General features: G+C 45.9%; 1 protein-coding gene across 3 annotated transcripts in view; it reads left to right on the forward strand.

The window, feature by feature from the left end:
* STK38L (serine/threonine kinase 38 like) overlaps positions 1–15,175 on the forward strand; it is a 56,818-nt gene extending 41,643 nt beyond the window's left edge. The window contains exons 2-15 of one of the 3 annotated variants that reach the window (XM_063929125.1): positions 521–665; positions 1,083–1,134; positions 1,930–2,052; positions 2,217–2,300; positions 3,482–3,605; positions 4,173–4,327; positions 5,413–5,515; positions 8,615–8,676; positions 9,538–9,655; positions 9,914–10,037; positions 10,326–10,421; positions 12,375–12,466; positions 14,042–14,131; positions 14,386–15,175. In XM_063929125.1, the coding sequence (XP_063785195.1) occupies positions 532–665; positions 1,083–1,134; positions 1,930–2,052; positions 2,217–2,300; positions 3,482–3,605; positions 4,173–4,327; positions 5,413–5,515; positions 8,615–8,676; positions 9,538–9,655; positions 9,914–10,037; positions 10,326–10,421; positions 12,375–12,466; positions 14,042–14,131; positions 14,386–14,513 (1,485 nt within the window). In that variant the 5' untranslated portion in view covers positions 521–531 and the 3' untranslated portion in view covers positions 14,514–15,175. Of the gene's footprint in view, positions 1–520; positions 666–1,082; positions 1,135–1,929; positions 2,053–2,216; positions 2,301–3,481; positions 3,606–4,172; positions 4,328–5,412; positions 5,516–8,614; positions 8,677–9,537; positions 9,656–9,913; positions 10,038–10,325; positions 10,422–12,374; positions 12,467–14,041; positions 14,132–14,382 lie in introns of all 3 variants that reach the window. The other 2 variants (XM_063929124.1, XM_063929126.1) reach the window with 2 other exon arrangements.
* The last annotated feature ends 510 nt before the right edge of the window (positions 15,176–15,685 follow it).

Raw genomic sequence — 15,685 nt, forward strand, 5'->3', positions numbered from 1 at the left:
GATGCGGCGGCTTTGGAAATCCCTGCACAGTAAATTTTGCGCCTAGACCAGATGTTTATTTGTCCGATGAGTGAATCTTGGCAAAATATTATACATTGAAGCTTCTGGGAAGCTGCCACCTAGTGGCCACATTTTTAATAAACACAAAAAATTCTAAATAAAAGCATAATAACTAATACAAAGCTGAGTTTTAATTTTATAGATGTAAAACCTATCCTCATTGTACATTCATGTTGAATGATGTAGTTGTGGTTGCAGTCAGTCTAGTGAAATTGATTAATTACCCCCCCCCTTCCCCCGTGGGTCCTGTTCAGCAAACAGCGCCCGCTTCTTGGTGAAAATGGAAAGTTACTTCCAGTGTTTGGGTGTGTGCTGTCTGCCTTGATACGAGCAGATGGCTAGTTTTTATTAAGTGTGTTTGTACTTTTGGCAGAATGTGGGAACTTTTTTTTTTTTTTTATATATATACTTTTTATTAACCGTCTTTAATGTGTGTTTTTTTTTCTTCTTTTTTTTCCAGTGCTTGTTACTATGGCGATGACGGCTGGGAACGCCACATCCTGTCCCATGAGTAACCACACCCGGGAGAGAGTGACTGTGGCCAAACTTACGCTAGAAACCTTTTACAGCAACCTCATCCTACAGCATGAAGAGCGGGAGACCAGGTACCGTCCCACGCCGGCCTCTTACTTCCCTCGCTACTTAGGCGATGGAAACGTTTTCCTAAGTCACCTGTTCATGTAATGCTTGGCGTCGTAATGTCTGCCAACTGCCCAGGCGTCTTTCTGTTAATGAATAACATTTTCTGTGTTTGGGCGCAGGAACAGACTTTATTTTTAAGACAGGTGTCATGACCACCAGGACCCCCTCCTAGTGGTAGTGACCCCTAAGTGTCCCCACGAGTGCAGGACACCCCTCACCAAGACGCATGATGTGCAGGGAAATTGCTTCCGTTTAGCACGGGCCTCGGTGCTAATATAATCATGCCGTGTCCTGCGGATCCATTCGCCCTGTAGTCACTGTGCTGGAAGACACCTGGATGTCGTATTAATGTGACGTGTGCGCTCTTCCCTCCCCAACAGGCAGAAGAAGCTGGAGATCGCCATGGAAGAGGAGGGTTTGGGAGATGATGAGGCGAGTTGTTCCGTTATAATGTCATGTATTTAAGCTTGCAGTGCTGGTGACGTGTTGCTGCAGTGCGTGGCTCACTGGCTCAAAGGGCCTAACTCACATGTGGTTGGAGGTGTGGCGCGTGCCGCAAGGTACTGATGTTCGGTACTTTGCGGATGCGCCAGAGCAGTACGGGTCTGCAGCAGATCGTCAGCAGACTGTCAGTGACCGATAGTCTGCTGCCGTTTTGGGGGCAGCGATGGCCTCCGTTTCCCAAAATGGAGGCGCGTCGCCGTTGTGGAGGAGTGACGAGGCCAGGATATCCGTTGGAAAATGGAGATTTCCTGGCCTCTTTATTAGATCTGCGACGTGCCAGCTTGAGCGACCCCGTGGGTCACACAGCCATTCAATGGCGTAGTGCATATTCCGATGCTGCGTCCTATTACACCTGCTGCATTACCATATTAGTGCTACCGCTGCTGCTTCCATGTTAGTGATGGCTACTGTACTCCAACTACATCCAAATCAGGAGCAGAATTAATGTTTATTAACACAAATGTAGCCGTGCGCCTTACCTGCCCTCTAGTGATAGAACAGAGAACTGCACACCATATTGTATTCCGTTTTGTGATGGGACAAACCTACTAGTTCTCCATTCTTCCTCCCTCTGTGATAGGTTATATGATTTTCTCCTCCTCTTTTTATATTTTAGATCTATTTCACTGTTTACAGTAATGTTGTCTCCCCTTTTACTTTATATAACTTTCAGCCTGGATGAGGTCTAAGGCGGCCATTTTAACTTCTGTTTTCTCCTCACAGAAGAGACACCGACGCTCCCAGCACGCTAGGAAGGAAACGGAGTTCTTGCGCCTGAAGAGGACCAGGCTGGGCTTGGATGATTTTGAGTCGCTGAAGGTCATCGGCAGGGGGGCCTTTGGAGAGGTTTGCACAACATTTTTATTTTTGGTTCATCCCAAGATGGTGGAACTGTTGTCATGGATAAAGTGATCCTATGCATCTCCTTCATCAAATGTCACAATAGGGGCTATGTCTAATCTAAATGACCTACAGAAAGGCTCATACATCGTTCTGCGCATTTCCTATAGGTGCGCCTTGTTCAGAAGAAAGACACGGGACACATCTATGCAATGAAGATCCTCCGGAAAGCTGACATGCTGGAGAAGGAACAGGTGAGGCAGACTCCAACTGTCACTTAGAGGCGCGTTCGTTCTGCGACATGGCAGGACGGCTTCCTCTCTCCTCTAAGGGCCGCGCTGCGTTCTGCACCTTGTCTGATAGGCCGTCTGTGTCACTTTATATCTAACAATAGCAAATGGTCCCCGGATGTTCTGTTTCACCAGGACAGAATTCCCCATTCATAATGACTACTGCACATAATGTAATTAGGTTTAATGTTTAAATATTTTTAATTGTGTAGAATATCTAATCCCCAGTTGATTTACTGGTTATCAGAAGAAATACAAAGTTAAAGTTATATGGAAGGGTATATGCAATATGGCGTGCGTTTTGCTGTAGATTTAAAGCGCCAAAAATGTAAAAGGCAAAACCAATTTTGCTTTGCCTTTTAAATTATTTTACTTTAACTTTATCACCAGGATTGCACTGGTTCCCAGAACTTGCACCCTATTACATATATCCCAGAGTCTCTCACATGAATTCCTGTAACGTGATTGTCTGTAACGAGTGCGACCGGTTCCCAAAGACTTTAGACGAGCAGATAAGAATTAATTGGTGGTCATTCCGAGTTGATCGCTAGCTGCATTTGTTCGCAGCGCAGCGATCAGGCTAAAAAACGGCACTTCTGCGCATGCGGCCCAATGCGCACGCGCGACGTACGGGCACAACGAACGATGTAGTTTTGCACAGGGTCTAGCGATGCATTTCAGTCTCTGGTTGCCGCAGAGTGATTGACATGAAGTGGTCGATTCTGGGTGGCAACTGACCGTTTTCAGGGAGTGTTCTGAAAAACGCAGGCGTGCCAGGGAAAACGCAGGCGTGGCTGGATGAACGCTGGGCGGGTGTGTGACGTCAAGTCCGGAACTGAATAGTCTGAAGTGATCGCAAGTGCTGAGTAGGTATCGAGCTACTCTGAAACTACACAAAAATTTTTTGCAGGCGCTCTGCGATAAAAACGTTCGCACTTCTGCTAAGCTAAAATACACTTCCAGTGGGCGGCGGCATAGCGTTTGCACGGCTGCTAAAAACTGCTAGCGAGCGATCAACTCTGAATGACCCCCATTGTGTAGTGAGAGAGACGAGTCCTGGTCCCTTATGTGTGTTCTGTGTTTGATATAATCCTCTTAGGAGATTCCTGTGTTCTGTTGACGTTTTATGTTTCTCCTCTCTGTAGGTGGCCCATATCCGCGCTGAGCGCGATATATTGGTGGAAGCAGACGGCGCCTGGGTGGTGAAAATGTTTTATAGCTTCCAGGACAAGAGGAACCTGTATCTTATCATGGAGTTTTTACCTGGAGGTACTGTAACAGCATAATTGTTAGCGTTCTAAATCTCCTTATGTAATGGATAATAATCGCTCCCTCTTACAGGAAGCCGGTAGTGGCTCTTGGTGAGCCGCTGCTTTCTCCAGCTTGTGATTGGCTGCATGTGGTTATTAGCCGTCCTAGCAGGTGACCACAGCCGACCAAATCTCTGTTATTAATCAGATCTCTCTTATAGGCTTCTTTAATCTTATGCGCTAAACCACCCGGGAAGTTGTAATCTTGCGGCATTTATTATCATGTAGTTAGACTTGCTTTTGTCACCTTCTTGCAGAGATTGTTGCCCAATATATGAAACACTGTATTGATACACATAGCAGAGACAGCCTCCTTCCGTCGTGGGACACTTGGAGTTTTCAGAGACACCCTAATAGCAAAGAGTAGGAGTGCTCCTTAATTTGACCAGTGTGGTCCATAGAAGGTGGAGATCTATAGCAAGTCTCAAACAAACCATGTTAAATACTGAAACTATATTATATATATTAATCTTTACTTTTAAGTGGACATTTCCCTTACTCTTGTCTCTTGCTAATCTTTCTGTAGGTGACATGATGACATTGCTCATGAAGAAAGACACGCTGACAGAGGAGGAGACACAGTTTTATATTGCAGAAACCATATTGGCCATCGATGCCATTCACCAACTGGGATTTATCCACCGGGATATTAAACCAGATAATCTTTTGCTGGATGCGAAGGTGCGTTCCATGGGTCAGGTTCTAGGCAGGATGTTATTTGTGTTTGAATCAAGTTTCCTGTGACAAATAAATTTATATCTATCTATCTATCTATCTATCTATCTATCTATCTATCTATCTATATCTATCAAGTGAGGGACACTATAGTAATACCATGAAATGTGCCGTAGTGTTCACTCCAGCGGACGAGCTTGGCGCGCGTCCGTTAGGGGCACAAGCGCGGCAAAAGGCGCCGTGGCAGTGGAAATAGGGGGCGTGCCCACTTGCACGTAATGCAAGTGGGCGGGTCAGTACTCAGACGGGGGCGTGGGCGGAGGTACTGGGCTTCCCCCAAGCTCTCTGACAGCGTGAATGGATGCCGCGCGCATGCGCGTGGCATCTTTACACGCTGAGAGGGGCAGAAAGCGGCCGGCTGTTTTAGCAGGGCGCCGCAGAAAGGGCAGGGCGGGTTTTGCCCTTAAAAAATCGGGCAGGGCGTGGCGCCCTGCTAAAACAGCCTAGAGTTAACACTAGTAGTGTACAACTTGCAGGAGGATTGTTCTATCTTACTCACCTCTAGATGTACAGGCCTGTATCCTCTATAACACATCACTCATCTCCTGATACACTCTGTGCTGCTGGGGGACCCTGCTTCTTCTACTATATAACTGTCTGTGACTTCCTGCTGCCTCCATTCCCCTCCTCACATCATGTCACTGCCCCTGACTGTGTCTTCCTGCTGCCTCCATTCCCCTCCTCACATCATGTCACTGCCCCTGTCACATGCAGCCCTGTCCTCACTGACACATCACTCATCTCCTGATATACTCTGTGCTGCTGGCGACCATGCTCCTCCTACTATATAACTCAGTCTATGGCGTCCTGCTGCCTCCTTACATCATGTCACTGCCCCTGTCACATGCAGCCCTGTCCTCACTGACACATCCCTCATCTCCTGATATACACTGAGCTGCTGGGGACCCTGCTCCTCCTCAGGAATATTTTTTATTGCGTTTTCATACATTATACAATGGTAACCTGGACCTCCTGACGGTCTAGACCGGCAGTGTGTGAGCCATTAGTGATGTCCCCTCTCTCTATTGCAGGGTCACGTCAAGCTGTCTGATTTCGGGCTCTGCACCGGCCTGAAGAAAGCGCACAGAACAGAGTTTTACAGGAATCTCACCCACAACCCGCCCAGTGATTTCAGTGAGTACCGCGGCTTTCTGTATAGATGTTTGTAAAAGTCTGCTCTATTATATACTGTGGACGCCTGCGCATCTTATTACCATGTGCTATGAATGTGCGCTATACATCGCAAACACTGCATCCCAAAAGAGAAAACAATACACCCACACATTATCTGAGTTCCAAAGCTCATTGATGTATATATTTGTTATAAAAAGGATATGTGTACAATATATCACAATGTACAGTGTGTGTATGTGTATATGTGTGTATATATATATATATATATATATATATATATATATAGATATATATATATATATATATATATATAGATATATAGTTACATGGTTACAATTTACACAGGAAGCAGGAATCCATACAGTTACAAGCCAGCAATACAATTACCATATTTTGTTCAAATGCTCACTACGCTCCATATCACTCTTTCTCTCTCAGTAAAATCATGCAGCCACTGGACAGTCAGCATTTCCACCATCATCTGGGACAAAGAAAAGGGCAGCCGGCTCTGTGTGTGATCACCTATACACTGAGTCTCCTGGGGGCGTGCACAGACCTCTTGTTATCTAGTCTAGGGGAGGGAATTTTCTCATTAATGATGAGTCACTGGTCAGTTCATATGCAAGCAACGCCCAGCCTTGATGGTGTAATTACAGGAGATAGCCACTGGTCAGGCATGCTGTCTTCCATGAAATCCATTGTTCTAATAAGAGTGACTTTAGCTTTCATACATTTAATCATATCTACTTGTTGCAATGAGCTACAACTTAATAACAGGCATCACATTGATACACACATTAATCTGGTTACTTTGATACCAAGCACGACATGTCCATCTTGCTCCGTTCCAATAATACACATACATGACGTTACTCCATTATATAATTTAAAACCTTACGATGTCTGGTGCTTGGTATGTTCAAATTTATGTGCTGTATGAAATAAGTATTGAATCTATCTCTGGCATGTCTGTGTAAATGCATATGTTACCATATTTTCTGTGCTCGCTGCGCGTATTTGCAAGTATAGCGACTCATAATGTGTGGAGTCTCAAACAAACAATGTCACCACTTTATCCTTTGGCGCTTTTAGATCGAATGAATGACAGTTTCTAAACTCTGCCTCCTCAGGTGTTTCTCCAAAGCGGACAAATTCTCACAGCTTCTATATGCTCAAGAGATAAAGAAGAGGAAATCTCATAGTGTATCACCCCTTCAATAATTTTCACACACAGGGTTAGTAATATAGCCTCCTACCGGATTTGGTGGTCTACTGACTAAGTAGACAATAACACTTTTACTGGAGCGGCTATAGCCTGTTATGAATCCCCTCCTTCCTTTAATATTCTTTCAATACTCCTCCATTGCATATGGAATAAAAGAAAAGCTTCCAATAGTGTAATAAATTTAATAAAATCCCAAAAAAAGAACACAGTGCAAATAGCAAATTATGGATGGACTCTCACCCGGTCATATGGTCTACCATGTAAAAAGTAGACATAAGCGTATTATTAAACAGTGTCACAGGCGTCCCCGAATACCCACTGTACCATCTGACCTCTGGAGAGCTTCACCAAAACAGTCCTCAGGGCTTAGTCAGTAGACCACCAAATCCGGTATGAGGCTATATTACTAACCCTGTGTGTGAAAATTATTGAAGGGGTGATACACGATGAGATTTCCTCTTCTTTATCTCTTGAGCATATAGAAGCTGTGAGAATTTGTCCGCTTTGGAGAAACACCTGAGGAGGCAGAGTTTAGAAACTGTCATTCATCCGATCTAAAAGCGCAGAAGGATAAAGTGGTGATATTGTTTGTTTGTGTATTGTTTAGTGGTTTGGGTAGAACCCACTTCACCTGCTTGTCCATTGGGCTGCTGTTGAGCGCACTTGATCTGGTTACACAAAAATTTGTTCTCTATTGTGTGTAGTCTGTATGTTCTCTCTATGTAATATTTTTGACTTCGACATGTTGTATATTACTTCCACATTATAATCCACACGCCGGGTCAATCCATGCATAGGGGGAATTCAGTTATCCCTGATAATTGTTTGAGTGCAATAAAGTAGACTTTTCTGTTTCTTATTTATTTTTTGTTTGCTTAGAGCTATTCCGTTAGAGCCCGTTTTATGCACCCGAAAAATTATCTGTTTTTAGGCGAAAACACATGGAATCCGTGACGAGTCCACAGACCTAGGTGTTTTCACTGCCCGATACGTGAAAACTGCCTAATTGTCGGGATTTTTTTTTTTTTTTGGAGCCTGCTGAGGCACTGTAAAAAAAAATCCCCAATAAGTGCTGCTGGCGGCCGCTTACGGGGTTAATGGGATAGCCCTGCTAATTAAACACCCCCCCCCCCCCCCCCCCCACACACACACACACACACACTAGACTAATAACACTCTGTGTAGACAGATCTGATGTTATAACCTCAGTGTTCATGAAGAGTGTGTACTATAGGGACATATAACATCTCTTGGTACCAGTGTTTCTATGCTGTTTGCACTCCGTACTGTCTCTGTGTACCTTGGTGTACTACAACTCCCATGGCTACTGCCTGTGGCAGAAGTGCACTTTTCTGTTGTGTAACACTACACTAATTGTTCCTTCTCGAGTGTAGAGAATATGCGTAGATGGTAACTATTACTAGTAATGTTGGAATATTATTGTGAATGGATTAGGGACAGTTTCAAGGACAAATCTTTAAAACCTCGGACTGTTCCTGGAAATTGGGAAAATTGGAAGCTCTGAGGAATAACGCCCCCTACTGTACATCACTGTGAACGTCACTAATCTCTGTATGTTACAGTAGGATTATATTATCAGAGGTATGATGTGTATATATTCTAGAACAGCGCTTCCTCTGTATAGCGCCAGCCTAATATACCGGCCTGTAGCAGCGTCGCAGTCAGGATGGTGACGAAATGTAATACATTTTATTGCCGTACTCTGTAGAGAATATACCGGGTGACCCGTTCTGTATATATGGGTGTAACCTTGTTACTATGGAGACAAATCTCATTGGGGAGAAGCTATTGTATAAAATATACTCATTGGACTCCTGTTCATTATTGTCACACACATTTTCTTTTATAACCAGCGTTTCAGAACATGAACTCGAAGAGGAAGGCGGAGACCTGGAAGAAGAACCGGAGGCAGCTGGTGAGTGGAACGTTTAGCACAAGGTGTATCGTTAGAAGGTTGCGGTATCTTCTACTAATCTGTGCGTCTGGTGTAAGCATGGCGGCGTCCGTGTTACCCAGGGTGGGACCATATACATGCGGTGTGAATGAGCTACGTATAGAGGCATCTGCGTGCCCGCTGTGTGTTACAGCTATTCCAATATGAAATGGTTTCATGGTGCCGTCTTCTACCCATCGTCTTAGAAGTATAATATACCAGCGCTGCTAGTAACCGTCTCACATGAGCGTTTCAGGAACTTGTCAGATCTGAATCTGTCAGGATAAAAGCTATGACAGTTAAGCAACCTTGTATCTCTCCAGCAGCTGTGGAACTACACATGCCAGCATGCCCTTTCCCAGTTTTAGCATGCCGTAACAGCAAAATTGTGGCAGGGCATGCTGGGATGTGTAGTCCCTATGCAGCTGGAGAGGAGTCACCGGTTGCCTACCCCTAAGCTACAATCTGAACCTATCGTGGTTAATAACAGAGAGATTCAGCGTAAGGTCCCCTTATACCGATAGATCCCAGCTCCAGGTGTCCAGGTCTGTCTACAGTTTGGCCACGCATGTGGACACGGCTGGATCTCCCGGGGTGTAGCTCTGTTGCAATTGGATGACTAAGGTACATACGGTGAGACAGCCATCAGCACCCAATCACCTTTGCCACCCGTGATTGACTGCTCCATATTACCAATCAGATGGCATTCGGAATGACCAGCCGTCTTAGGCCCCGGATAGGCTGCGCGTTACATGTATTCTGTGTCCAGAGCCAGATGTGACTTGTATATCCATCCCGTATTGGAGCAGCAATCGGGCTCATCCATTCATTTGTATCTTTCAGGCCTATTCCACCGTCGGGACCCCCGACTACATCGCTCCGGAGGTGTTTATGCAGACGGGATACAACAAACTGTGCGACTGGTGGTCGTTGGGGGTCATTATGTACGAGATGTTAATAGGTACGGCTGTCGTCAGCAGCAACTGTGTCCAGTTTATTATTGTATCTGATCTCCAGGGTGGATATTCCGTACTGTAGATAATAACGCTTCCCCAGCTAACACAAAGGGTGAGCAGTAATCAAATCAGTGAAACGTTTTCATCCAGACTGTGATTGGGGCTTCGGTGACTGCAGAGGAATTTTCCCAGTCGGTTGTGTCTGACATCCCAATAATTTACTAACGCGAGATAACAATGCGGCTTTGTTCTACGTCACACAGGATATCCTCCCTTCTGCTCCGAAACGCCACAAGAAACCTATCGGAAAGTCATGACTTGGAAAGAGACTCTCGTGTTTCCTCCCGAGGTGCCAATATCCGAGAAGGCCAAGGACTTAATTCTCAGGTCCGTGTGGGGTCAGCAGGGTGGGATGTGTATGTATACAGATTATCACGTGTGCAGACAGCCAGTCTGGGGGTGCTTGGCGATGCAGGCTAGCCATTTGCTAGTGTCGGTGTGATGTCACGTATTCCTAGAGAGCTGATTGGCTTCTGCACAACAGACTGCCCCCGTCACAGACTCATCCAATCGCAAGATAATGAAAAGTGATAGAAGATTCCTTTTTATATAGCATCAATGTAGACTTTAGTTGTCTATAATCCCGTGTTACCACGTTCCTTGTGTATATAACAGGTTTTGCAACGATGCAGAAAACAGGATTGGATCGAATAGCGTTGAAGAGATTAAAAGTCATCCTTTCTTTGAGGCCGTGGACTGGGGTCACATCCGGTACGGAATATCTGACAGCAGACCGCCTGAGAGGGTGTAGATAGCAATAAAAGATGACAATATAAATATTGGGGTGATTTTCATATAGTGCAGCATCCTATATATCACCTAAATTACCAAATGAGACGTTTTGCACTGTATTAATTTACCAAAAATCAACACAGTGCGGTTTTCTTAGTAGGAAAGCCCCATAGATTCTGTACCAGTGCTTCCCCCATCTGCCGGAATTATTTCCTAATAATAGTAGTAATCTGACCGCGCATGTGTGCAGTGCGTAGACTGCTTCACGTTCCCCTCTTCACACTTACATAAATTAAGGTGGATTAGGACTTGGTCCAGTCATTTCCATACTACTTGTTACTTTTTGGGATCTAGTGAATGTAGGCAGCAAAAAGCCACAGACTGAGAGTTATATAGTGGGAGGAGCCGGGTCCCCAGCAGCACAGAGTATATCAGGAGATGAGTGATGTGTCAGTGAGGACAGGGCTGCATGTGACAGGGGCAGTGACATGATGTGAGGAGAGGAATGGAGGCAGCAGGAAGCAACAGACAGAGAGTTATATAGTGGAAGGAGCAGGGTCCCCAGCAGTACAGAGTATATCAGGAGATGAGTGATGTGTCAGTGAGGACAGGGCTGCATGTGACAGGGGCAGTGACATGATGTGAGGAGAGGAATGGAGGCAGCAGGAAGCCACAGACTGAGAGTTATATAGGGGGAGGAGCAAGGTCACCAGCAGCACAGAGTATATCAGGAGATGAGTGATGTGTCAGTGGGGACAGGGCTGCATGTGACAGGGGCAGTGACATGATGTGAGGAGGGGAATGAAGGCAGCAGGAAGCCACAGACTGAGAGTTATATGGTGGGAGGAGCAGGGTCCCCAGCAGCACAGAGTATATCAGGAGATGAGTGATGTGTCAGTGAGGACAGGGCTGCATGTGACAGGGGCAGTGACATGATGTGAGGAGGGGAATGGAGGCAGCAGGAAGCCACAGACTGAGAGTTATATAGGGGGAGGAGCAAGGTCACCAGCAGCACAGAGTATATCAGGAGATGAGTGATGTGTCAGTGGGGACAGGGCTGCATGTGACAGGGGCAGTGACATGATGTGAGGAGGGGAATGAAGGCAGCAGGAAGCCACAGACTGAGAGTTATATGGTGGGAGGAGCAGGGTCCCCAGCAGCACAGAGTATATCAGGAGATGAGTGATGTGTCAGTGAGGACAGGGCTGCATGTGACAGGGGCAGTGACATGATGTGAGGAGGGGAATGGAGGCAGCAGGAAGCCACAGACTGAGAGTTATATAGTGGGAGGAGCAGGGTCCCCAGCAGCACAGAGTATATCAGGAGATGAGTGATGTGTCAGTGGGGACAGGGCTGCATGTGACAGGGGCAGTGACATGATGTGAGGAGAGGAATGGAGGCAGCAGGAAGCCACAGACTGAGAGTTATATAGGGGGAGGAGCAGGGTCACCAGCAGCACAGAGTATATCAGGAGATGAGTGATGTGTCAGTGGGGACAGGGCTGCATGTGACAGGGGCAGTGACATGATGTGAGGAGAGGAATGGAGGCAGCAGGAAGCCACAGACTGAGAGTTATATAGTGGGAGGAGCAGGGTCCCCAGCAGCACAGATCATTTGAATAAGATTGTTATCACACTTGTGAGATAATTATGCGTCACACCCCAGACCTCTTAATTTTCTTTGTTACATTGATGGGTGACTCGGTGATCACAAGCTGCCTATGCCGGGAACCAGCACAGCAGCTACCATACGTTACCTATGTTATCAGATGATTGCATTCAGTTTTTGGTTAGTGTTAAACATGTTATGGTATACCACTTTGTTCTAGAAGCCTCTCAGTCTCTGGCAATCCTCTGACCTGACACGTAGACTGAGATTGCTGACCGCTGACTCTCTGTAGTGATGTTCATTCTGTGATTTGCATTCATTCAGGGAGAGACCTGCAGCAATTACCATTGAGATAAAAAGCATTGATGACACTTCCAACTTTGACGAGTTCCCGGAGTCTGATATATTACAGCCAGGTACGTAGCAGACACGTCCCTAATATTACTTTTCTGTGACTCAGGACAACCCCTACCTATAGTGGCTCTATCCTTTACACCAGTAATTCTCAAACTCGGTACTCCGGACCCCACACGGTGCATGTTTTGCAGGTAACCCAGCGGGTGCACAGGTGTATTACTTACTCACTGACACATTTTAAAAGATCCACAGGTGGAGCTAATTATTTCACTTGTGATCTGTGAGGAGACCTGCAAAACATGCCCTGTGTGGGGTCCTGAGGACCGAGTTTGAGAACCTGTGCTTCACACCATAGGTCAGAGGTTCTCAGACGCGGTCCTCAAGGCACCCAACGGTCCAGGTTTTGGGTATATTCATCACTCAGCACAGATGAGGTGCTATTAAGTCACCTGTGGCCAAGCATGGATAAAATTGAAACCTGGACCGTTTGGGTGCCTTGAGGACCGGGCTTGAGAACCTCTGCCATAGGTTCTCAAACTTGCTCACCAAGCAGTTCATGTTTTCCAGTTATCCTGGATCTTTTAAAATGTGTCAGGACACCTGTGCACCTGCTAGGCGACCTGCAACAAACCCTGGACTGTTTGTGGTCCTAAGGACCGAGTTTGAAAACCATTAATTTCCACGTATCCAACCATCCGCATGCCGCAGAGCAACCGCATCCAGTTCCCACACCGCCAGCTGCCATTATTCCTCTGCTGCCTTATGTAACCAGCTGTTCCCCTCATAGATTGTAAGCTCATCGCCCTATGCTTCAGGTCACTGTTTGTCATTTGTATCATGAATGTGCAGCACTGCTCCTAATAATAACACTCAGCGGCCTCCGTATTGGGTACACCTGCTTTCCAATGCCGATATCTAAACAGCCAATTATGTGGCAGCAACTGAATACATAAAAGCATACAGACATGGTCAAGAGGCTCAGTTGTTGTTCAGACCAAGCACCAGAATGAGGAAGAACTGTAACCTAGGCTGCTTTGACCATGGAATAACTGCTGGTGCCAGGCGATTTTAATGTGCAGCAATCTGTAGCGTTTACAGAGAACCAACAAGGAACCATCTAGTCAGCGCCAGTTTCCTGGGCAAAACACCTTATTTGTACCCGCTGAGTCTGAGAGGTCCGTGGGGAATTTCCAGGAGGTTGACGTTCTCTGAAATAACCATGCACACGAGGTGTATGCAGAAGACCATCTCTGAACAGACAGCACATCGAGGTGCTGCAGCAGCAGAAGGTCACACCTCTGGCTTCTCTCCTGCCAGCTAAGGACAGGACACTGACGCTACGGTGGGCACAGGATCACCAACATGGGGCAGATGAGAGAAATGTTTGCCTGGTGTGACGAATCTCTACTTCTGCTGCGACATGCAGAGTCAGATCAGAATTTGGTGTAACCCACATGACTCCATGGATCCATCCTGCCTTGTGTGAATGGTTCCGGCGGATGCTGGTATATAACGGCGCGGGGGACGATTTCTCGGCACACATTAGGCCCCATAAATACCAATTGAGCATTGTATAAAAGCCACGGCCTGCCTGAGTATTGCTGCTGACCTTGTGCCTCCCTTTATGTCCACAGTCTCCCCATCCTCTAGTGGCTACAACCAGCAGGGTAACGCATCACGTCACAAAGCACACGTCCTCTCCAGCTGGCTCCATGAACATGACCGTGAGTTTAGTGTCCCTCACAGGCACTCTTAGGAATGTTTTCAAGCAACTTGTTGAATCCCTGCCACGAAGAATGCAGGCTGTCCCGGAAGTGTTTGGGGATACCTAATAATGTGGCCACTAAGCGTGTCCTAGGACACGGCTCCTCACATGTTTTCTGTGATTCATCACCGTTCTTTATATGATTTCAGGTTTCTCTCAGTGTCAGCGGTAATTAATGACCTCTCTCTTTTTTTTTTTTTTTGTTTCCAGTAGTGCCAAACACAACGGAGCCAGACTATAAATCCAAAGACTGGGTCTTCCTAAACTACACCTACAAACGCTTCGAGGGTCTGACGCAGCGCGGCTCCATCCCATCCTATATGAAGTCGGGGAAACTATGAGGATGGCGCCCCCTGCTGCTGACCGTTGGGAAGTAAACCAATACTCAGGAATCCGCTGAATGAGACGGCTTCGGAATACGGAACAAGTGACTGAGGACTGATGTACAGGGAGGAAATTCTACGGGCTTAGGATTTCTCACAACCACAGCGACACGTTGGCAGAGCCATCTGGGAATTTCTTTCAATTTTTTTTTATTTGACCCCTGTCGAAAAGGGAAGGATTTTAAGTTATGTAGCTGAGGGTACTGGAACGAAGGCTCTTAATACGCCTGACTGTCGCTGAGCGTTAAAGAGCATTTATCTACGTACTGCGCCATTCTCTGCACTGTGATGCCCTGCAGCCGCCCGTCACCGTCACATGGGACACGTGGACCAATCAGTGACCATTGTGCGATACTGAGCTGTGTTTTGTTTTAAAGAGGCAGCTACCCGTTGGTAGGGAAAAGGAAATAGTCATGAATTTCATTGTTACTTGTTTTTTTTTGTTTTTTTTGTTTTGTTTTTTAAATATTATTTTTTAATTTGTAACATTATTTATTCTGTGGTGTAATTGTCATCTTTGTTTTTCTTCTCCATTTCTGATTGGTGGGGCTATGGAATTATGGTTCGGTTCAAGGCTCAAAGACTTCTGGCTTAATATTAATAAACTGTTCATTTTATGATCTGTGTGTGCGCTTTCTGGAGAAGGCAAATGGGGCAGAGTGAAATAACTTTCTTTTGAGTATTTTTATGAAAAAAGTTTTTCTTATTTTATTTTTTTATTTAAACAACAACCAAAATGAAACCTAAAAACACTGACGGCGGTATATGAACAAGTACAAGACGATTGAATAACGCATTGAGTAACGCGTGGTAACAAACGGTAGGATCGTATAATCCCGGGACCAATACGCAAAACTGATGTAGGAAAAATAACTAATCAGAAATTGCGTAGAACAGAACGTATGGAGAAGGGGCACATTCTGAGGCGACATAGAGATACACCCAGAACGTGGGGGATTGGGAGTCTGAAGCGTATATGGAGTGTTGCCGTAGGGCTCAAACTCAGATGAAATATCTTGATATAAGCCGAACTGCAGTCTAAACGATAAACTTTGACAATCCCCCACCCCAGTTTCATCAACTCCTAAGCTCAGTTTGTGAACATCCCATAGGAGTGAATGGGGTTAACC

The sequence above is a fragment of the Pseudophryne corroboree genome, chromosome 6 (assembly GCF_028390025.1).
Source record: "Pseudophryne corroboree isolate aPseCor3 chromosome 6, aPseCor3.hap2, whole genome shotgun sequence".
NCBI classification, from domain to species: domain Eukaryota; kingdom Metazoa; phylum Chordata; class Amphibia; order Anura; family Myobatrachidae; genus Pseudophryne; species Pseudophryne corroboree.